Source organism: Quercus suber, unplaced genomic scaffold, assembly GCF_002906115.3.
Source record: "Quercus suber isolate HL8 unplaced genomic scaffold, Cork oak 2.0 scaffold_26, whole genome shotgun sequence".
NCBI classification, from domain to species: domain Eukaryota; kingdom Viridiplantae; phylum Streptophyta; class Magnoliopsida; order Fagales; family Fagaceae; genus Quercus; species Quercus suber.
This window is the reverse complement of record NW_027069491.1, coordinates 1,428,650-1,451,171: the sequence shown is the minus strand read 5'-3', so window position 1 is coordinate 1,451,171 and position 22,522 is coordinate 1,428,650. Positions and strand designations below refer to the sequence as shown.

General features: G+C 34.9%; 1 protein-coding gene and 3 long non-coding RNA genes across 4 annotated transcripts; all 4 read right to left on the bottom strand.

Moving 5' to 3' along the window:
* Positions 1–11,656: 11,656 nt before the first annotated feature.
* Positions 11,657–12,329, bottom strand: LOC136065317 (uncharacterized). Its single transcript, XR_010626952.1, has 2 exons — positions 12,251–12,329; positions 11,657–12,129 (listed from the first exon to the last, which is right to left on the bottom strand). It is a non-coding gene; the product is annotated as an uncharacterized LOC136065317 (long non-coding RNA).
* Positions 12,330–14,622: 2,293 nt separating this feature from the next.
* LOC112025840 (sister chromatid cohesion protein PDS5 homolog C-like) lies at positions 14,623–15,234 on the bottom strand. The gene is made up of 2 exons (XM_024058525.2): positions 15,056–15,234; positions 14,623–14,944 (listed from the first exon to the last, which is right to left on the bottom strand). Exons 1-2 carry the CDS (start codon positions 15,232–15,234, stop codon positions 14,623–14,625), a joined length of 501 nt encoding a protein of 166 aa, XP_023914293.2.
* A 2,649-nt stretch (positions 15,235–17,883) lies between these two features.
* On the bottom strand, positions 17,884–19,664 carry LOC136065307 (uncharacterized). Its single transcript, XR_010626944.1, has 2 exons — positions 19,509–19,664; positions 17,884–17,951 (listed from the first exon to the last, which is right to left on the bottom strand). It is a non-coding gene; the product is annotated as an uncharacterized LOC136065307 (long non-coding RNA).
* Positions 19,665–20,741: 1,077 nt separating this feature from the next.
* Positions 20,742–22,522, bottom strand: LOC136065305 (uncharacterized). Its single transcript, XR_010626938.1, has 2 exons — positions 22,352–22,522; positions 20,742–20,809 (listed from the first exon to the last, which is right to left on the bottom strand). It is a non-coding gene; the product is annotated as an uncharacterized LOC136065305 (long non-coding RNA).

Here is a 22,522-nt window from a genome sequence, read left to right as displayed (position 1 = left end):
AATGAAATGGTGAACAAGAAGATGAAGACCGCTAGTGAAATCTGCCTCATAAAAACAGACTTCGTAAGCATAAGAGTGACAGGCCCTATCCTGATCACTCGGAATCCTAATTCTAACCGAATCATGAAATTGAAACATATCCCTGATTTGCTTCTCATCTTTCTCTAAGAGGACACATTGGATATTCCAGGCCTTATAGGGAGTAGAAGGGGAAGTAAATTTGGGAACCTTCCAATCATTAGACGAAGACAACCCTATTTCCAACTCACTAGATCTAACTTCCCCAGACATTTTCAGAAACCTAGCCACTCTAGCAAAACAAGAAACCAGAGGAAATAAAGAGGAAATGACAAACCTATACAGACAGTCCTCCCCCATAAAGAAACCAACCCACTTGAGACACTCTCTCTCCACAACCTCAAGCAAACAACCTACGCGAGCAAAAAGAAAGGCTACTAAGGGACAATTGATCTTAACAAAAGAGTAATCTACCATCGAAGAACAGAAAAAGAGAAAGGAGCACAAAGAACTTACCAAGAAACGCAGAACTGAAAAAGAAAGCTTGAAGAAGAGACAAATCCTAAAATGCCAACTTAACAAGGAAAGATTACAAAGAAAATGAAACAAGAGGGAAAAATGCGAGATAAATGGCCAAAACGTGCGCGGGAAAACCAAGAAAAGTCTACACGTCAAACACATCTTGACCGTACACGTGGCACTCAACAAATCAAACATCAACTCGACATAAACGTGTCGTACATGAAATACGAAGCATCAAATGGCTATGTTTTCATCTTGTCTAAACAGACGAGAATTCAAACAAAGGGGGAACTGATGAGTCAGAAATTTACAATCGTCATTAAGCAGAGATCATCATTAACCAAGAGAAGACGTTATGTATTTATTACACTCATTGATGACAAAACGTAACCGACGGAGTAACGGTCACAAAGTGAGCTATGAACTTCAAACAAAGATTTTGTAACGCAATAGCCGTTGAGCATAAATACAGTGATTCATTGCCCATTAATTAGGCACACAAATATAAAAGAGAAGGCAACAGAAGTTAAAGGTACACACAAAATACTCTACAAAAATCACTCTTCAAACAATTCTCTCAAAAATCTTTCTCTCTTACTGACTTAAGCATCGGACCGGCATGTTACTCTTCCACCCAATTCGTTTTGTAGGTTTTCCTCCAACAGAGACGACCCTAATCACAACTTCATTCATCCATTACGACGAGGAGCTCAACTACTAATTTTTTGCGTCATAAGGACCAAAGTAATTAAATAAATTTATGTACTTATGAATCAAACATTAAGCACAATTCATTGATATATCGATACAATATAATTCATAAGTCACGCACATATGTATTGTTTGGTATATGAGGATTCCTGTTATATTCATACCATGGTATCACTTATTCAATAAATGAGCTCACCTACGTATGCAAATCAATTAGGTTAGCAAATGAAGTCAAGACCATTCTAGTTTTCTGATCTAGGACTCTCGGTAAATTATGGTAGCTAAAGCGTGAATTTCTCTCCAATAAAGAGGGGGATTAATAATCTAAGGGTTCTTATATATCATTTGTTTTCTATACCCATTCTAGCCTTTCTGCGTATTACTAAACCAAATAACGAAATATCCTTTGGCTCAAACTTGTTAAATGGTTAGTGAATCCCCACTTTGTGTCCTAGCCTTAGGTTGGGTTTTTAAAAGTTAACATTGGTAAAAACTTACCTTTCAAAATATTTGGTACTCGTTCTAATGCAATGCCTCAATCACTATGATCTATAAAAATTAAATCTTATTTTAATTTTTTAATAAAAAGCACTCAAATAACTAGACAAAAACGAACAAAGAGAACATCAGAAACAAAAACATAGAAAGAAGGAATGAAATAAATACCAATTGTAAAAATAAAAATAAAAAATAAAATAAAAAATAAAAAAAGTCATGCATGTTGATTTTAAACAGATATCCAAAACGAATGCAACCCAAATAGGCAAAAACAAAACAAAACAAAATATGAAACTGAAATTCATGAAAGCAAAGGAACAAAACCCAGAAAACTGAAAATTCCTAATAACAATTCAGTTAGAATTTGATACAAAACCCAGAAACTAAAAATTCCTAATAACAATTCATTTAGAATTTGATCTTCTAGATTGTTTCCCTAATTTCAAATCCCTAAATTGACAGCAAACCTAAAGAAGACAGTAGGGTAAGAGATTAAACCAAATCTAACCCGTCTATCTACATAAATTAAACAAAACTACTCCCAACCGAAAAACCTAAATCATAACCGATCAAACCAAAATACCCAAATCATAAATAACGCCCAAATGATTCTCCCAAAAAAAACCCCAATTTGTAAAATTAAAAACAGAACTTATGGGCAGAGGCCCTAACGGTGATGACAGAACTGGTTATTCAGACTTACCATCTCTCTATCGTCCCCTCTCCTTCTGTATCGGCTGATTCCAAACGATTATTAATAGAATCTTCAAACGATGTAACGATTGTTCTCTTGTGACTCTAAACTGACTTGATGGCAGAAATCTAAGTGGGCAAGTTTGCACTCTGTTGTAGAGAGGAAACAGAACATGGGGCAAACTGATACGCAAATCGGCAAGGAAGGGTTTTTCTTTTGGCCGGCTTGTGTTTAACGAATGGAAACGCAAGCTTTTTTTGTCTAACGTTTGGTTTGAGTCTTTTATTTTTTTTATTTATAGTGAGATGCTTTCAAACGGTGTTGCAGAAGTAAAAGTTAAAATTCTAAGATTATTGAAACGATATCGTACAGCTCTTTTAACTTAAAGTTACATATGCGTCAGTTTTTTAAGAGGTCATTTTTCCTAACGTAGCAACACCTTCTTAAAGGCTCCTGATACTATATATAATATTAGATATACCTACACAAGCTTCTAAATATGAGACAACATCACTTCACTGGATGACTTAGCCATCAAAGGACTTAGGCCGTCCACAGAGAGCGCCTTATGAGCCTTTAGGGTAGCAACATCGGCATAAAAGACTTGCCAACAACCTTCTTCTTGGCTTCCTCCCCAGTGGAAGCAATCACCTCCAGAGACAAGGCAGGAGAGGCAGGACGCTTAGCAAGTGAATGGGCAGAAGGAGAAGTCACTACAAGATCATCTTTGGAAACATCGCCTGCCTTCAAACGTTTCCTCAACAAGAGGCCACTGACGAGGCCACCTTTTGCTTTCTTCTCTTAAGCTTCAGCCAGCTTTTGTTTGCTGAATCTGGTCATCATTCTTGAAAGGAAGGAGAAACTATAAATTAAAAATAAAAATAAATAAATAAATAAATAAAAAAAGAGAGAAAATAAGATGGAACACTCACTCTTTTTCACAACTTTGAGGTTTTTCCAAACCTTACTAGACAGTTCTAAACCCAGAAAATGAAGGAATAGCGATTAGGGAGAGACAAGCTCGTCAAAATATTTGATGGTCTCCAAGTACTCACGATCGTGATATCTCTTCGTCAGACAAGGGCGTTGAGGAACTGCAAAAAGCAAGTATATTACATATCATCGTCACTCATGAAGAGCAAATAAATAACAGAAAGAACAAACGAGAAAGACGCACCAAACACAAGGGTTCCCTAACTACGAAAAAACTTAAGGGCTTCGTCCAGGTCCTCACCAGGGACGAACTCCCAACCATTGCCCGAGACAAAGAAGAAGTTTGGTTTCCAATTTCGAAGGGACGACATAGTCAAGTATTAACCTAGACGCCCTATCCCATGGCTTAAATTCATGTAGCTAGGGTCTTTAGACTTTCTCAAATGATAAAAGTGGAGAAACTCATCTTTCTTGATGACATCCCTGTCATTGGCAGACATCCATACCACCATACAAGAAATGACAATCCGCCAAAAATTAGGCACTAACTGTGCTGGGGCAAGATGAAAATACGCAAAAAGTTCCCTAACGAAATGGTGAACAAGAAGACGAAGACTGCTAGTGAAATCTGCCTCATAAAAACAAACTTCGTACGCATAAGAGTGACAGGCCCTATCCTGATCACTCGGAATCCTAATTCTAACTGAATCATGAAATTGAAACATATCCCTGATTTGCTTCTCATCTTTCTCTAAGAGGACACATTGGATATTCCAGGCCTTATAGGGAGTAGAAGGGGAAGTAAATTTGGGAACCTTGCAATCATCAGACGAAGACAACCCTATTTCCAACTCACTAGACCTAACTTCCCCAGACATTTTCAGAAACCTAGCCACTCTAGCAAAACAAGAAACCAGAGGAAATAAAGAGGAAATGACTAACCTATACAGACAGTCCTCCCCCATAAAGAAACCAACCCACTTGAGACACTCTCTCTCCACAACCTCAAGCAAACAACCTACGCGAGCAAAAAGAAAGCCTACTGAGGGACAATTGATCTTAACAAAAGAGTAATCTACCATCGAAGAACAGAAAAAGAGAAAGGAGCACAAAGAACTTACCAAGAAACGCAGAACTGAAAAAGAAAGCTTGAAGAAGAGACAAATCCTAAAATGCCAACTTAACAAGGAAAGATTACGAAGAAAATGAAACAAGAGGGAAAAATGCGAGATAAATGGCCAAAACGTGCATGGGAAAACCAAGAAAAGTCTACACGTCAAACACATCTTGACCGTACACGTGGCACTCAACAAATCAAACATCAACTCGACATAAACGTGTCGTACATGAAATACGAAGCGTCAAATGGCTATGTTTTCATCTTGTCTAAACAGACGAGAATTCAAACAAGGGGGGAACTAATGAGTCAGAAATTTACGATTGTCATTAAGCAGAGATCATCATTAACCAAGAGAAGACGTTATGCATTTATTACGCTCATTGATGACAAAACGTAAACAACGGGAGTAACGGTCACAAAGTGAGCTATGAACTTCAAACAAAGATTTTGTAACGCAATAGCCGTTGAGCATAAATACAGTGATTCATTGCCCATTAATTAGGCACACAACTATAAAAGAGAAGGCAACAGAAGTTAAAGGTACACACAAAATACTCTACAAAAATCACTCTTCAAACAATTCTCTCAAAAATCTTTCTCTCTTACTAACTTAAGCATCAGACCAGCATGTTACTCTTCCACCCAGTTCGTTTTGTAGGTTTTCCTCCAACAGAGACGACCCTAATCACAACTTCATCCATCCATTACGACGAGGAGCTCAACTACTAATTTTTTGCATCATCAGGACCAAAGTAATTAAATAAATTTATGTACTTATGAATCAAACATTAAGCACAATTCATTGATATATCGATACAATATAATTCATAAGTCACACACATATGTATTGTTTGGTATATGAGGATTCCTGTCATATTCATACCATGGTATCACTTATTCAATAAATGAGCTCACCTACGTATGCAAATCAATTAGGTTAGCAAATGAAGTCAAGACCATTCTAGTTTTCTGATCTAGGACTCTCGGTAAATTATGGTAGCTAAAGCGTGAATTTCTCTCCAATAAAGAGGGGGATTAATAATCTAAGGGTTCTTATATATCATTTGTTTTCTATACCCATTCTAGCCTTTCTGCGTATTACTAAACCAAATAACGAAATATCCTTTGGCTCAAACTTGTTAAATGGTTAGTGAATCCCCACTTTGTGTCCTAGCCTTAGGTATTGCCTATATTGATTAACACAATCTTAAAAAGCAATCAAACTGAGAATATCCACAACTAATATCGTGCAACTACAAATTTTTTTTTTTTTTTTTATCAAATGATACTTATCACTAAACATTAATAAAAAGTGTTTATCAAAAAAATTAAAAAAAGGGGGAGTTTCTCACGCTAAAAGACAAATATTTAGTGATACATGTCCCATGTTTCTCCTTCAGTGTTTGTACTAGGACTCGATGTCGATGGGCTTTTCGATTTGCTCCTTTGTAGTGTGGTGGGTATGTTTATCTTGTTGCCTGTCTAGCTTAAATCAATGTCTGTGTCTTTTGTGGGGCCTGTACGTGTTGCCTAGCCTATCTCTCTTTGCTAGCTTCTACAAACTTCTCTCTTTAAATAATAACATCTCCGGTTTATGCCCAAAATAAATAAAGATTTGCAGCTCCTAATTTTTTATTATGTTTAAGTGCCTTTTTATTGTTGCTAGGATGCATGCACAAGCTTTAACACTGGCGGTGCTCTCAAGTGTGTCAGGAAAATGGAGAGAGAGAGAGAGAGAGAGAGTACTACAAGTATTAAATTAGGATTTGATAACCAAATCACTGTACAAATTATGGGGCCCATTTGGTTTAGTGAGATATCAATTTTCATAACTCAGTTTTCAAAATCTATAACTCAAATCCGAAACTCATAACTCAATTCTCAAATTTCACATTTACTCAAAAATTACAAAACACATATTTGAACTTAGTTCTCAGTTACATATCTCTACAACTTTTCCCAAAAATTGTGGACCCCACCATTGACACTACCCAGTGTTGCTTCTATTGCTACCTGCGTCTCTCCATCTCTACTCTCTATCTTCTCCCTCCCTTCAACCCACAGCCACTCATCGGCACCATCAACCACTACAAACCATCCACCACGACTAACCCAGCCACTAGCCACCATCAACCGCTACAAATCAATCACCACCACAAACCCAACAACTATCAACAAAACCCATTTATCAACTATCGACAAAATCAAAACTTATTCATCAAAAAATAAAATAAAACCCATCAACAGAACTCATCAACCATCAACAAAACCCATTCATCAACCATCGACAAAATCAAAATATGTTCATCAAAATAAAAATAAAACCCAGCACCGGCAACAAAACCAAAAACCCAACACTGACGATCATGGTCTCATGATTTTCCTTTTCTAGGTCATTGGCTAGGGGTGGCAGAACTAGGCTGAACCAGAGAAAGGAAGAAAGAAAGAACCAGACAAAGAACCAAAGAAAGGCAGAAAGAAAGAAAAAATAGAGAGAGAGAGAGAGAGAGAGAGAGAGAGAGAGAGAGAGAGAGAGAGAAACCGGAGAAAGAAAGAAAAAGAAAAGTGGGAGAAGAAAGAGAGAGGATAAAGTAAGAGAGAGGTAACACCATCAACACATATGGCCCCCACAGAGTCCGAAAATTTACCTTAGTGCCACTAAGTTTTGTATCTCAATTTTTGAAAACACCAATTTGGTGTTTTCGGTTTTCATCACTCTCACTCAAAATTTTTGAGTTTGAGTAATGAAAACAACATTAGGAAATCAAGTCAAACAAAAAAAATTGTGTGGGTCCCAGTTTTTTGATAACTAAGTTATTAGTTCTTGATTATATCACTCAAAACTCCTCTAAACCAAACAGGCCCTATATTTTCTATTTGTGTTAAAAACATGTGCTATAATCTATAGGTAGTTTTAGATATTAAGAGCCCGTTTAGTAATATTATTCTAATAATGTTGTTTAAGTGTTGTGAAAATACATGTGAATGAAAAAATGTTATGGAAATACGTGTTTGTTGTTCCTTGATTTTAGTTTTTTTTTTTTTCGATTTTAGTTTTTGAACATTGCTGTTATCTTATGTATAAATGATCAAGTTGAAATAATTTGTGTCGTTTATGTGAATTTAATGGTGTTAATTGACCTGTGAATTATTGCAGCTAGATGAGCGATGCAATTTACAACAAAAACAAGCTTCCAGCATTCTTCTTCTTTTGAAGGTGATTCAGAGGCAGTAATAAACGTTTTTAGGTAGTGATGGTTTGAAAAAATATTAGGTTGGCCACATCAATAAAAACACTATGTTTTTTGCAAGATCTATGTCATATTTAGATTAACACAACTGACCCATTTAATAAATATATTGTGTTCATTGTCAACTCACGAGGAGTTACATGTTATTTGTTTGGGGGGGGGGGGGGGGGCAAAATAGTTATTGTATGGATTTTCTTTTTGTCTTGCGTTTATTATTGTCAAAGAAAGCCAATTTATGGTTGTAATTTATTTTCGTGGTGTCCATAATTGTTTTGAAATTCAAAATTCCACTATCTTAGTTTTTTCTTCATACTAAAGTTTAGTTACATATTTTTCATGTCAAATTACAATAATGTTACATTTTGTTTCAATAAAAAAAAAAAAATAGTGGTTTTTCCTTTCTTCTCAAAAAATAGTGGTTTTTCCTTGGTACTAAAGTTTAGTTACATATTTTTCATGTCAAATAACAATAATGTTACATTTTGTTTCAATCACAGAGGGGAGCTCGAAGCATATTCTATTGGGTTAAAGACTTAAAGTTAGTGGCATCTGCTGTATGTGACCCTCGAGTGGCACTTGAGATATACAAGAGGACAGATTTTGAGGAGTTTGCCGTAAAACTAGAAAATTCAAAAGTAATGGAAGAAGCACTGGATTTGTACGGAAAAGTGAAAGTGAAAGTGAAAGTGAAAGCGAAAGTACAAACAACATCTATTAGAGAAACGACACTATTTTGTGCCTTCTTGAGAGTGAGATTTAGAGTTTTAGTGTTAATTTTTTAAAATAATTTTTTTGTAATTATAAAAATTGGATTGAGATCCAATGCAATTACACCATGCAATTAACCCCCATCTCTCTCACAATATTTGTTTACTCTTACTTTTTTACTTTTTCTTATTTCTTGCATCAGGTGCAATATCTAATCTCAATTCATAAAAATGAGCCCACATAAGACTAAGTGGGCTTTAGACTCACATTTTATAATCTGCATGGGCTTTTTTTTATTTTTATTATTAATGGAACTGTATGAGCTTTGAACTTATATTTTATATTATGGTAAATTACAAATTACACCCCTAAAGTTTGAAAGTGTTTGGATTTACCCTTTGAAGTTTAGAGGTGTTTGAATTTTACATCCAAACATTTCAGAATTTAGATTTTATAATCTGCGTAGGCTTTAGACTCACATTTTAAAATCTGCGTGGGCTTTTTTTTTTTTTTTTTTAATTAATGGAACTGTATGAGCTTTGAACTTATATTTTATATTAGTGTAAATTGCAAATTACACCTCTAAAGTTTGGAAGTGTTTGGATTTTATATCATGAAGTTTCAAAATTTGGATTTACCCTTTTGAAGTTTGGAGATGTTTGAATTTTACACTAACGTTTCAGAATTTAGATTTTACCCCCTAAATTTTAGGGGTGTTTGAATTTTACTCTCTAAAGTTTAGAGATGTTTGGATTTTACATCCTAAAGTTTCAAAATTTAGAGGTGTAAAATCCAAATACCTCAAAACTTTGGCATTAAAATCCAAATTTTAAAACTTCAAGATACAAAATCCAAACACCCCCAAACTTTAGGAGGTAAATTCTAAATTCTGAAACTTCAGGTGTAAAATCAAAATACTCCCAAATTTTATGGGTGTAATTTGCAATTTATCCTTTATATTATTTCTTAACTTATAACAATTGATATGTGAGTATCAAGAATATTGTTTAAGGATTGGTTAGGCATCATTTATTTGAATTTTAATGATTGTTTGCTTTAAAATAAAAACAAATTATAAATATACCTAAAGTTAAATATTAATTCATTCATTGTCATACCCCAACGTCTTGTATCTTAGGTTTCAACCGTAGTTAAAACTTAAGAAGATAAAAAGAAAATTACATTTTACCACCTTAAACTATACTCCATAATACACTTTACACTATAAATTTTTTTGAATGCACGTTTTTCCCTTAAAATATAAACATTGTTACACTTTGCACCTCAACATTAAGTTTGCCGTTAACTTGGATGGAAATTTAAAGTTTAGGTGCAAAGTGTAAATAGAAACATAGCTTATGGTGGTAAAATGTAATTTCTCATTTGTTTGTAAGGGATTAAGAAGATGAGCAATTAGGTCTTTTCATATTATGACATATTTTCCCATCCAACTTAACGGCAAACTTGATGTTAAGATGCAAAGCGTACATTCGAAAAATTTAGGATGCAAAGTGTAGTTACGGGTATAATTTAGGGTGGTAAAATGTAATTTTTCCAAGATAAAATTGAGAGTGTCTTTGTTGCCTCCCTAAACTGTTTAACTTCCTCCCTTAGTTAGTTTATCTCTTCCCTTTAGCTTGAGCTCCTCATTCACTTGACTGATTTCTTGTTTGAGCATCACTTTGTCCCTCAGCTCATTCATTTATTGTTTTAGTTCTATTTCGGCATTTTCTACTCCCTCAATTCCTTATTTTTTTCCTAAAACCACAAGATTTTTTTTTTTTTTTTTTTAAAGATGAAAATATAGAAATAAACCTACCGCCTTGGAAGAGCTTTGCAGAGGAGGTGCAAGAGAGTGGGCTTGGTGATTGCTAACTTGGAGGGCTCGAATACTAGGGTAGCTTTTAAAACAAATATTCATCTATCGAAATTCTATCTATCTTCTTGCCAAAGAATTACATTTTAAAGAGTTCTAAACTCGTTAAAACTTACAAGTACTCAAAAACGAAGTTGCACATCAATGCCAGTTATACTAAGAGGCCCCCGAGGAATACAAAATGCGGGGCTTGTTATGAGTGAGCCAGGAGCATAATCAACCAGATAAATAAGCTTGAAAATGAAAAGGCAAGGAATTCGTTTCTCATTGTTTGCTCGATTTGTTAGTTTGGTGCATTCGATAATTTTCATGATTAGGTCCTTCCTCAGTCACAATTATTAGCATGACTAGTCCTACCCACTGCCTCAAATCAAATCACCATGTTTTGTTGTAGCCCAGAATGAATCTTGCGTTTTTGGCGTGTTTGTACTGAGATTAATTTAAGAATTGTAGTTCTTTATTGGTTTCATTTATGTGTTTATCCCATTACTCGCGGAGGTGTTGCTTAGCAAAATAGCATATAGACTATAAAACCCAATAACACCCAACAACTTACCCTAAAACCCAAACTATCTAAAACCCAAAACAGAAAATGAATGGACAACTTTGCTTGTGAGAGCAGAACCAAAACCAAACACACACACACACACACAAATGGGCACGAAAGCCCACAGATCTTGAGAATGATATTGCCATCATCAAAAGGCACTCATGTATTACTTAGCAAAATACACCCCTAACGTTATTGGCAGCCTCTTTGTCAATGGCCGTGCTAATGTGTACGTTAAGTGACATGTAAGCTTGCCACATGTATTAGACTGTCCAATCAAATTATGCCACATCACTTAAATGAACTAAAAAGACTTTAAAATAATTACAATAATTCGATAAATATACCCAAAAAAAAAATTATGTAAATTATAAACAAATAAATTAAAATAATTTCCTGCCTTTCTCCCAAGCACTTTCTTGGCATCCAAATGGAATTTATATAGTGAAGAATCAAAGAAACTCATATTATTATACTAAATAATCTTACATATAACACTACTACAAATCCCATAACACTATGAATCATCACTTTCTCACCTCACTAAAAATCCCAAATTTAGATTGAAATTTTAGCTATAAAATTAACGCAGCACTCATCCTAACGAGTTTCGATTATATCCAAAAAATCATATATAATCAGAACATAAATAAATTTTTCCATGGTGGTTTTGCATTTACTGCAGCATGATTCCTTCCACCAACAACCAAAAAAAAAAAAAAAAGAGGTGATAACAGGGCAAACCAACTAGAGCTTTTAAAAAATCTCGAATCAATTTCAGAACAAGTAGCTAAATTTCTAATCAACCATGGAAAGTCCACTTATACAAAATGTTATACTCCTGGCAGTCAGAGTCAAGAAATGAATTGTTTGTGCAAGTGCATGGCAACCCTTTTAATTCCAGAAGGTAATGTGTGTAGGAAATTCAAAGCATTTTCATTTAATTTAAATAACAGTGAAAATGTGCAATATTATGATAAATATAACACGTGGCTAATTTATATCATAAAATTCATCCCCCCATCAGAACTTCCTTCTCTCTTACCTTATAGTCCGTTTGGATTGAGGGAAGAGAGGGAGAGTAGAGTAGAGTAGATTTAGTACAAAATTAACTTATTTTTAGCTAATTCTACTCTACTCCCCTCCACTCCCCCTCCTTCCCCCCTCTATCCAAATAGGCCATTAGTGGGGATAGAAATTTGAAGAAGGTTCATCCAACCATGGTCCGCTTTCGTCCTCTTTGTCGCACTGCAACAAATAGCAGAAGAAGGTCACAACTATCAAATGCAATAAGAATAACACAGAATATAGTACTTATTCCTAGTTCCTAATTAGCCAGAAAACAAACAAATGGGAGGAGAGGCAACACCTTGAGCAAGCTTGTTCAGTGTAGATGACCACTGCTTTGAGGACTTGCGATATGCAGCAAGTATCCGATCCATCTATCCAAGTTAACAATGAAGAAGTCAATCTCCATTCAGAAAGCATGCATATAATAAAAATTGGGGAAGAAACCAAAAGAATTTACACATAACTGGGGGATTCTTTGTTTTGTAGTCAAAAATAATTTTTCAAAAAAAGAAAATGATGCATTAAACACTAATAATAGTAACTTCCTAGAATCTTTTTTTGAGAACAACTTCCTAGAAACTAAACTTGTTTCTCCCAAAAAAATCCATTTCCTGGTAATAAGAAATAACATTAAGTAATTTCCACTGCTTTCAATCTAAATCTTGTCCCTAAGAAATGATAGTATGCAAAATAAGCAAAAATATAGAAAGAAAAAAGATTAGAGTGCAGAAAATCTAATGGTCGTAGAAGTTCACTGTTTTCATTCTCAAGAATATTGCAACTTCTCATCATCTTTAAAAACAGCATCCTCAAAATGTAATTAAACATGCAATTTTGTTTGAACTGCTCTAAAAATGACAAAGCAAGGTATTTAAAATATACGTGTGTGTGTCAAAAAGGAAAAGTAATATTAAACAATGTTTAAAAACCAGACCATATAAAGATACAAAAAATAGAGAGGTTTCAGGCTTCTGGGGTATAATTGGAATTCGGACCATTATGATATCAAATAAAATTTAGTAATTAATTAAAAAATAATAAATTTGTAAAAAATTATGGCAGTACCTAAAAACATATTTAAAGAATTTTAAGGATTTAAACAGTTTTTCAAGCATATTTTCACTTAAAAAGTTTTGAAGTATACCTTGATTAAAGACAAGATATTATTTTTCACAATTTATTATGGAGATTAGATAGATACTGTCTTGGCCATGCATGAATTTGAGCAAATTTGTACTATATCTCATTAAGTACAACGAATATAGTAAAAAACAATTGCAGTGATATGGAACATATAATCCCATATAGGGAATCCTTTGTCATGTGTGCAGATTGTGACATTGCCTGTGAGTCATGAAAAAAATTTAAACAAAAACAAACAAATAAAAACACCCATATCTGCCAGCTGCATTTTAACTGCTAGACAGACAGAACACCCACTCCCTCTCTTTTTCCCTCAATGAACCACTGAACTCCCAATCAACAGCCTACATTCCATCCTTGAAATCCATCTCCTTGCTACCCAATTATTGCCCCCAACCACCCCCAAAAACAGCCACCCCTCCCCTAATTAACTCAGCTCATTCAATCAATCAACAATTCAATCCTCACCACCTTTTAGATCCAACAACCCACATTCCATCCACGAATCCACCTCCTCACAACGTAATTATTGATTCCAACTACCCCCAGATAGAGCTCAAATAAGTCATCCCTTGCCTAATTAGCTTAACCATTGTTGTTAGCATCATATGATACATATCAATCCATAAATAAAGGATAACATGGTATGTGTGATGCAGGACAACCAGAACAAAACTAAACAACAAGAAAAATAAATGGATATAACCTAGAAGTCAACACCTAGGCCTAGCTTGGAGGCTATACCAAGCGAGGAAACCACTAAGAGTCAACACTTTGGGTAGACCTGGAGTCAGCACCAGACTAAGAGAAACCAAATGGCCATTTTTTCATTCATCAAAATATTAACTATCCCCTCAAGGAGTATAATAGATTGCTTATAAAGGATTGCTAAACCCTAGTTTTAAATGGTTAGGAAACCCTAATAGCCTTATTACAAAAATAACCTTATTTCCAAATTAAAATACTAATAGCCTAATAAACTACTAGGACCTAAAACATAAAAAATACATTTGACTTACAAACATAAATAATACTAAATAAAAATCTTCTTGTGTCTTCTGAATCATTCTCCTCTAGTTGGAGAAAACTTGACCTCGAGTTTTAAAGCATTGAAGAATTAGAATGCTGACAAGTAACACCTGCTTCAAGTCTGGAATCACCTTAGGGAGCACAGGGAAAAGAAAAACCTTGAATTCTACCACATCAAACTCATTTGGAATAACCAAATCAATGTGTAGAATCAATATAATCTTGTCTTGAACCTAATGAACCATAGGAAACAGTGTGGTTTTAACCTCTTCGACTTCACCAAGATGTAGATCTTCAAGCATCATGGAGGGTTGATCAGAAGCACATTCAACAACTTCAATTTTCACATCATGGGCACCCTCAAGCTTGTTGCACTGTTTTTGAGTGGGTGCCATTATCTTTTCCAGCTGGGCATTAATCCTAGTGATTATTTGCTCCCCCCAATTTCCACGACATAGGTGAAACATTCTGATTTTCCTTTCTTACACTAGCAAAAAGTCAACTGAGAAGATCCAAGGAAATGTCTTCACTTTCATCTATGACCAGATTCATAATTGTTTCCATGGCTGAAAGTACAGCAGGTGGATAGTTGGATCTAATTATCTTTAAGAAATTTTGAAACATCTCAACAACCAATGCATCACACTCAAGATCCAGCATCACCAAGCATAACTTGACCTTTGCAATGGTATCAATAATTGAAACCACCTTATTATAAGAGTGAGTAGACACATGAGGCATATTTTCAAATGCTGCCCCAATCAACTGAAATATTTCTTTCATTTGCTCATCTTTATATGGGGCATCGAGTTCTGCTATCCTGGTAATCTCAATAATGCAAGATACAACTGAAACTTTCACATCCATTTCAGCATGTCTCAAAAGTTTATTAGTGCTCAATGCCTTCATTGAGGGTAAAAGTGCATCTCACATTGATTTGGATGGTTCTTGCTCCACATATGCTAAAAAGTTTTCAACTTTATCAGGAAGAGTGAGAAGATCATCAGTGGAGGAAGGAAGGTTAAGGAGTCTATTACCAGCCTCCTTAACTTGCTTCTCAATTTCTCTATCTTTAAGCTGCTTCTCAAGCTTTCTATCAAAGTAAGTCATTTTTAGCTATAATGCACAAAATAGTGAAACACAGAGATTGAAACTAAATTTTATGCTCAAAGTTGAAGTGCACAGGTTCGCTTCTGGGTTTAATGGTTTTTATTTTTATTTTTTTTAATTTTTAATTGGCAAGTTGGGTTGGTATGTCTTTTATGGGCTGAAACAAGTGTGTATTGAGAGTGAAACAGGACGCTAGTGCCGCTAGGAAGAAAGAACTCAAATGGGATTATCGGGTTACCTCTGATATAGGCTCAATGGACTATCTATTTGTTGCAACAGGGGTGGTCTTGTGATGGCTGTGGGCAGCGGCTTTGGGACGACAGGGTGAGATCGACATTAACGAATTCTTGCGATACTGTTCTGGTGGAGTGGGTTGGCAACGTGGTACTCTAAGACGACAAGGTGGAGCGGTGTTGCACTGAGACAAAGGAGGAACTCAAAGCGGCCGGGGAATTGGTTGGCGCTTCAATCATTTATTGGGACGGCAGTGTTGGCTTTCCAATGGGTGGTGGCGTGTGAAGAACCTTTTGAAAGAACTTGACCAGGTTTGGCTATGGGGTATGTTGGTTGTTGGATCAAAAGGCTTGGGTTGATGGGTAACCTTTTGGTGGCTTGATACGTGTGGCCCCGTGGGTATTAACAGATGGTTTTCTAATGTTGGTTTGGCAGAGATGTGGCAAAGGTATTTTGAAGGTGGTACGGTGGCTGGATTTCTAGTGGTGGAAAAATAGGTGAATGTCATTTTTTTTTTTTTTTTGGTCTAGTTCTAGATTGACTTGCGATGATGCTTCAAACAGATCAGTGTTTGCTCTGATACCAAAACTGACGCAGGACAACCAGAACAAAACTAAATAACAGGAAAAATAAACGAATATGACCTAGGAGTCAGCACCTAAGCCTGGCTTGGAGTCAGCACCAAGCGAGGAAACCACTAAGAGGTTGTAGGGTAGACCTGGAGACAGCACTAGACCAAGAGAGACCAAATGGCCATTTTTCATTCATCAAAATATCAACTATCCCCTCAAGGAGTACAATAGATTGCTTATAAAGAATTGCTAAACCCTAATTTTAATTGGCTAGGAAACCCTAATTGCCTTATTACAAAAATAACCTTGCTTCTAAATTAAAATGCTAATAGCCTAATAAACAACTAGGAACTAAAACATAAAAAAGAAAAATACATTTGACTTACAAATATAAATAATACTAAATAAAAATCTTCTTGCGTCTCCCGCATCAATGCGTATGCCAGGGATCCTTATGTACCAAACTATACATGTATGTGTAACGCATGAATCATATCGTATTATTGTATCCATGAATAGTGCATAATGTCTAATTTATAAATTACATAAATTTATTTTGGACCCATGCATATTCATGAGACTAGACGAGATAATTTTCAGCCCCAAAACTAAAAACATATAATTTTTAATTAGTTTTCTAAAAAGAATAGGGTTAAAACATGCAAACTACAACTACAACAACAACATCACATGTTCAGCTTTTTTTTAAATGGTCTTTTCTCTTTTGTCTTCTTTTTTTCCATCCTTTTTGACAGATTGTATTCCTCTCAACCTTTTTTTTTGAAGATGATTACTGATTAGGAATAATAAGTAAATGTTGATGATGATGAAGAAGATGCATAAGAACATTTGAACTAATGAATATGACAAAAACTGTGACTCAGATTGAAGCTGAAGAGTAGGCATGATGATGAACATGAATAAAAAGGATTTATTTTACATTATAATCATGTATTATCACTTTCTGAGTGTGACCAATTTGAATGTAGATGTGATAATTATATTTTTAATATACTGTAACAAAAAATACCTTTTTATATGTATATTTATATACTCTTGAAAAGATAATAATAATAAAATAATAGAGAGTTCATATCCCGTATGATACACAACATTATACACAAATAAAAAAATCAATGCAAAATATGATTTGCTTTTCGAAAAATATGAGCTTTACTCATTCAGTAATGAAATGAAATGCCCTCACCCCCCCACCCCCCACCCCAAAAAAATTAAAAAATTAAAAAAAAAAAAAATCCATTCCACAATAACACATCATAATAAACAATCCAACCAACTCCCCCGTCTGAGTATGCACATACACTCCAATCCTTTATCACTAAACCCCTTTAACAACAACAACAAAGTCTTAGTACCAAAATTATCGGGTCAACAACTATGGATCCTCAACAGAATAATGAGAATTGGAAAAATCTTCTTCTCTACAATTCTATCCTACTTCATTATCACTGTCACCCTTTTAATTAACTTATCATTGATCACTATTTGCCCTTTTGGGATAACTTATCATTGATTCATTTGGATAAAAAAATATAGTAAAGCTTTTAAAACTTGTACATATAAGCTGAATAAGCTGGAAAAAAATTATTAAAAAAAAAACATATAAACCTCAGCTTCTCCTAGAAACAATTATTTGCAATAGTTCTCTCACTGGGAACAGTTAAAGCTCTCAACTTTCTTTCTTTTTTCCAAACACTGTCATATATTTCATAATCACAAAATGGGAAAAAGAAACAAAACAAGAAAACAAAATTTTCAAACCTCTTGGTCACGGCCACCACAAAAACGGTGGCTCCGGCGTGATTTTCCAGACTCCGGTGGCTTCTCTGCTTGGCAAGTTGGAGCAGACACAGTGGGTTTTCCAGTTGGGTTTTTGATTTTATGGATTCTCTGAAATAGTAGGGTTTTATTATATTATAGTTATACTGAGGAATCTGTCAAATGCTGACGTGGAAAAAAATTACAATTCTTGTCTTAAAATTTAGTGTTGGTTTCATCTTGGAGACTGCCAAGTAATGTCTTTTACTTAAACTAAGCACTGATATCAGGAAGCAAATTTGTTATACAAAGAAAAGGCTCACCCACTACGGCTCACCCACTACTCATGCCTATGCTAATCCCCCTCAAAAATGAAATTTCTGTTTTATAAACCCTATTCAGATTTAGTGCTCTTCTAGTAGGGAGAGAATCTAAACCCTTAAATGAGTCCCCATATAGACTAAAAACAAAGTAATGTGTTCATCTTGACTGTGATTCCCAAAAATTGTTCAATTTTGTCTTTTGTGTCCCAATTTGACCCCTTACTATTCCGTATTTGATTGTAAACTTGCATCATACTGCACAAATTTGTTTCCAAACCTATTTCAACTGCAGCAACTGCTAAAGAACTATATAATGTTGCAAAACCTTCTGGCCTTGGTGAGTACGACTTCTCAGCGATTATTGAAGCATCGAGCTGCTAAATTGCAGCTTGCGGCAAAATAGAGAAATCCAGTGGGCTGAGAATTCACTTGAGTATGGTCTTTGAGGTTTTTGTCTATTTTGTTTTTGTACAGGCTATAAGAATTAAGAAATAAATCAAATAATACTTAGTCATTAAGATGAAACAAGATATGCGTATGATAGTCAATACCCATGTTAAATATAGATAATAAAGCCTTTATGTTTTACTCTTTAGATGCTTTCTATTGTAACCTTCAGCAACCAGATAAAAGAGTTGAGAAAGGCTTAATTACTACAACCATGATAGACAAGGTGGGCTAATTTCTAAGGATTAAATTCAAATTTCTGGGAGTGTAGCTTAGCTTAAATCAGATGATAGAATGTGAATGACAAATGATGATCTAACACTTGTGTTTCTGTCTTCAACTCCTAAATTCCATGCCGCCTCCAAATAAGCCAAACTCACCTACTTTTAGATCCTGTCAATCAGACTCACAATGGTTCTACATACCAAGGCAGTAAATTCAGTTCCCTGCCTCCAAATAAAGCACCAAGATCTATTCTCTCAGGAAAACTCAAATCTTATCTCGCATTAAACTGAAAATCCACCTCCAAGAAACATCAAATCTATGACTATGACACTAAATATTATAACAAACAGATTCCACTCCTTATCCCGATATGTGGTTGCTACATAAGATAGTTCAACAAAAGTTACATATACGTTCATCTCATTCAAAATTACAATAACTAGGAAAACATAAAAAAAGGCCCCTGTAAGGCTATAATAATCATCTCATTCAAAATTACAATAACTAGTTTTACATTCAACAATTGACAAGTATCATCATAAAATCCAAATTGAACCCAGTTCACATCACCAACCCAGTATTACCTGATTATCAAAACCCAAACACATCCAGGGATCAAACAAAGTCACAAGTCGAAGAACATCTCCTCCTTGCTAAAATCAATAAAATTAGGGAAGAGAGAGAGGCATCATACCTGCCGTGGTTGATGCTCTTCTCTGCACTAAGAAGATCGACCACTCCTCTTGCGAGACTAAAGTGAGCCGAGAGAGAGAGAGGCGGAGAGTGAGCGAAGAGAGAAAGAAAGTAGAGAAATATAAAAACGTCGGCAAAATTTGTCAAACAGCACATTTCTAAAAATAAATTAAGTGCGTGGCATTTGTTGAAAATTATTTAGTAAGTTAAACTATTTTTGAAAGTCGAGTTTAGTAAAATTGATTTTGGGTTAGAAATCGAATATTATTGTGGCATTTACTACTAAAAAAAGGTTATTATAGTATTCGTTTTTCAGTCTAAAGTTGAAAACAGCACTATAGGGTACCTATAGTGGCGATTTTACAAACGCCACTATTGTGTTCGTTNAAAAATATTTTTTTTTTTTTTTTTTTTTTTTTTTTTTTTTTTTTTTTTTTTTTTTTTATAAATAACTCTCTTCCCTTAGAAGTACAACCATTCCTTTATCTCCTGTTGCACCACATTAAACATAAAGAATTCATCTTCCTCACTTTGATACCATCTTGTTTTACCAAATTATCCCTTCCAACACGCCAATAAGTCAACCATGCTGCTCTTGGCATCACCCATTTAACCTTAAACAAACAAAACCATAAGATTCCAATTCCACACTACCAATAACACATCATAATAAACAATCCAACCAACTCCCCCGTCTGAGTATGCACATACAGCTCCAATCCTTTATCACTAAACCCCTTTAACAACAACAACAAAGTCTTAGTACCAAAATTATCGGGTCAACAACTATGGATCCTCAACAGAATAATGAGAATTGGAAAAATCTTCTTCTCTACAATTCTATCCTACTTCATTATCACTGTCACCCTTTTAATTAACTTATCATTGATCACTATTTGCCCTTTTGGGATAACTTATCATTGATTCATTTGGATAAAAAAATATAGTAAAGCTTTTAAAACTTGTACATATAAGCTGAATAAGCTGGAAAAAAATTATTAAAAAAAAAAACATATAAACCTCAGCTTCTCCTAGAAACAATTATTTGCAATAGTTCTCTCACTGGGAACAGTTAAAGCTCTCAACTTTCTTTCTTTTTTCCAAACACTGTCATATATTTCATAATCACAAAATGGGAAAAAGAAACAAAACAAGAAAACAAAATTTTCAAACCTCTTGGTCGCGGCCACCCCAAAAACAGTGGCTCCGGCGTGATTTTCCAGACTCCGGTGGCTTCTCTGCTTGGCAAGTTGGAGCAGACACAGTGGGTTTTCCAGTTGGGTTTTTGATTTTATGGATTCTCTGAAATAGTAGGGTTCTATTATATTATAGTTATACAGAGGAATTTGTCAAATGCTGACGTGGAAAAAAATTACAATTCTTGTCTTAAAATTTATTGTTGGTTTCATCTTGGAGACTGCCAAGTAATGTCTTTTACTTAAACTAAAGCACTGATATCAGGAAGCAAATTTGTTATACAAAGAAAAGGCTCACCCACTACTCATGCCTATGCTAACCCCCCTCAAAAATGAAATTTCTGTTTTATAAACCCTATTCAGATTTAGTGCTCTTCTAGTAGGGAGAGAATCTAAACCCTTAAATGAGTCCCCATATAGACTAAAAACAAAGTAATGTGTTCATCTTGACTGTGATTCCCAAAAATTGTTCAATTTTGTCTTTTGTGTCCCAATTTGACCCCTTACTATTCCGTATTTGATTGTAAACTTGCATCATACTGCACAAATTTGTTTCCAAACCTATTTCAACTGCAGCAACTGCTAAAGAACTATATAATGTTGCAAAACCTTCTGGCCTTGGTGAGTACGACTTCTCAGCGATTATTGAAGCATCGAGCTGCTAAATTGCAGCTTGCGGCAAAATAGAGAAATCCAGTGGGCTGAGAATTCACTTGAGTATGGTCTTTGAGGTTTTTGTCTATTTTGTTTTTGTACAGGCTATAAGAATTAAGAAATAAATCAAATAATACTTAGTCATTAAGATGAAACAAGATCTGCGTATGATAGTCAATACCCATGTTAAATATAGATAATAAAGCCTTTATGTTTTACTCTTTAGATGCTTTCTATTGTAACCTTCAGCAACCAGATAAAAGAGTTGAGAAAGGCTTAATTACTACAACCATGATAGACAAGGTGGGCTAATTTCTAAGGATTAAATTCAAATTTCTGGGAGTGTAGCTTAGCTTAAATCAGATGATAGAATGTGAATGACAAATGATGATCTAACACTTGTGTTTCTGTCTTCAACTCCTAAATTCCATGCCGCCTCCAAATAAGCCAAACTCACCTACTTTTAGATCCTGTCAATCAGACTCACAATGGTTCTACATACCAAGGCAGTAGATTCAGTTCCCTGCCTCCAAATAAAGCACCAAGATCTATTCTCTCAGGAAAACTCAAATCTTATCTCGCATTAAACTGAAAATCCACCTCCAAGAAACATCAAATCTATGACTATGACACTAAATATTATAACAAACAGATTCCACTCCTTATCCCGATATGTGGTTGCTACATAAGATAGTTCAACAAAAGTTACATATACGTTCATCTCATTCAAAATTACAATAACTAGGAAAACATAAAAAAAGGCCCCTGTAAGGCTATAATAATCATCTCATTCAAAATTACAATAACTAGTTTTACATTCAACAATTGACAAGCATCATCATAAAATCCAAATTGAACCCAGTTCACATCACCAACCCAGTATTACCTGATTATCAAAACCCAAACACATCCAGGGATCAAACAAAGTCACAAGTCGAAGAACATCTCCTCCTTGCTAAAATCAATAAAATTAGGGAAGAGAGAGGCATCATACCTGCCGTGGTTGATGCTCTTCTCTGCACTAAGAAGATCAACCACTCCTCTTGCGAGACTAAAGTGAGCCGAGAGAGAGAGGCGGAGAGTGAGTGAAGAGAGAAAGAAAGTAGAGAAATATAAAAACGTCGGCAAATTTTGTCAAACAGTACATTTCTAAAAATAAATTAGG

Coding starts and splice junctions, on each gene's coding strand:
- LOC112025840 (XM_024058525.2), bottom strand. CDS start 15,234: ATGACTTACTTTGATAGAAAGCTTGAGAAGCAGCTTAAAGATAGAGAA. Junction 14,945..15,055: donor CAAGAACCATCCAAATCAAT/GTGAGATGCACT, acceptor TGAGATTACCAG/GATAGCAGAACTCGATGCCC.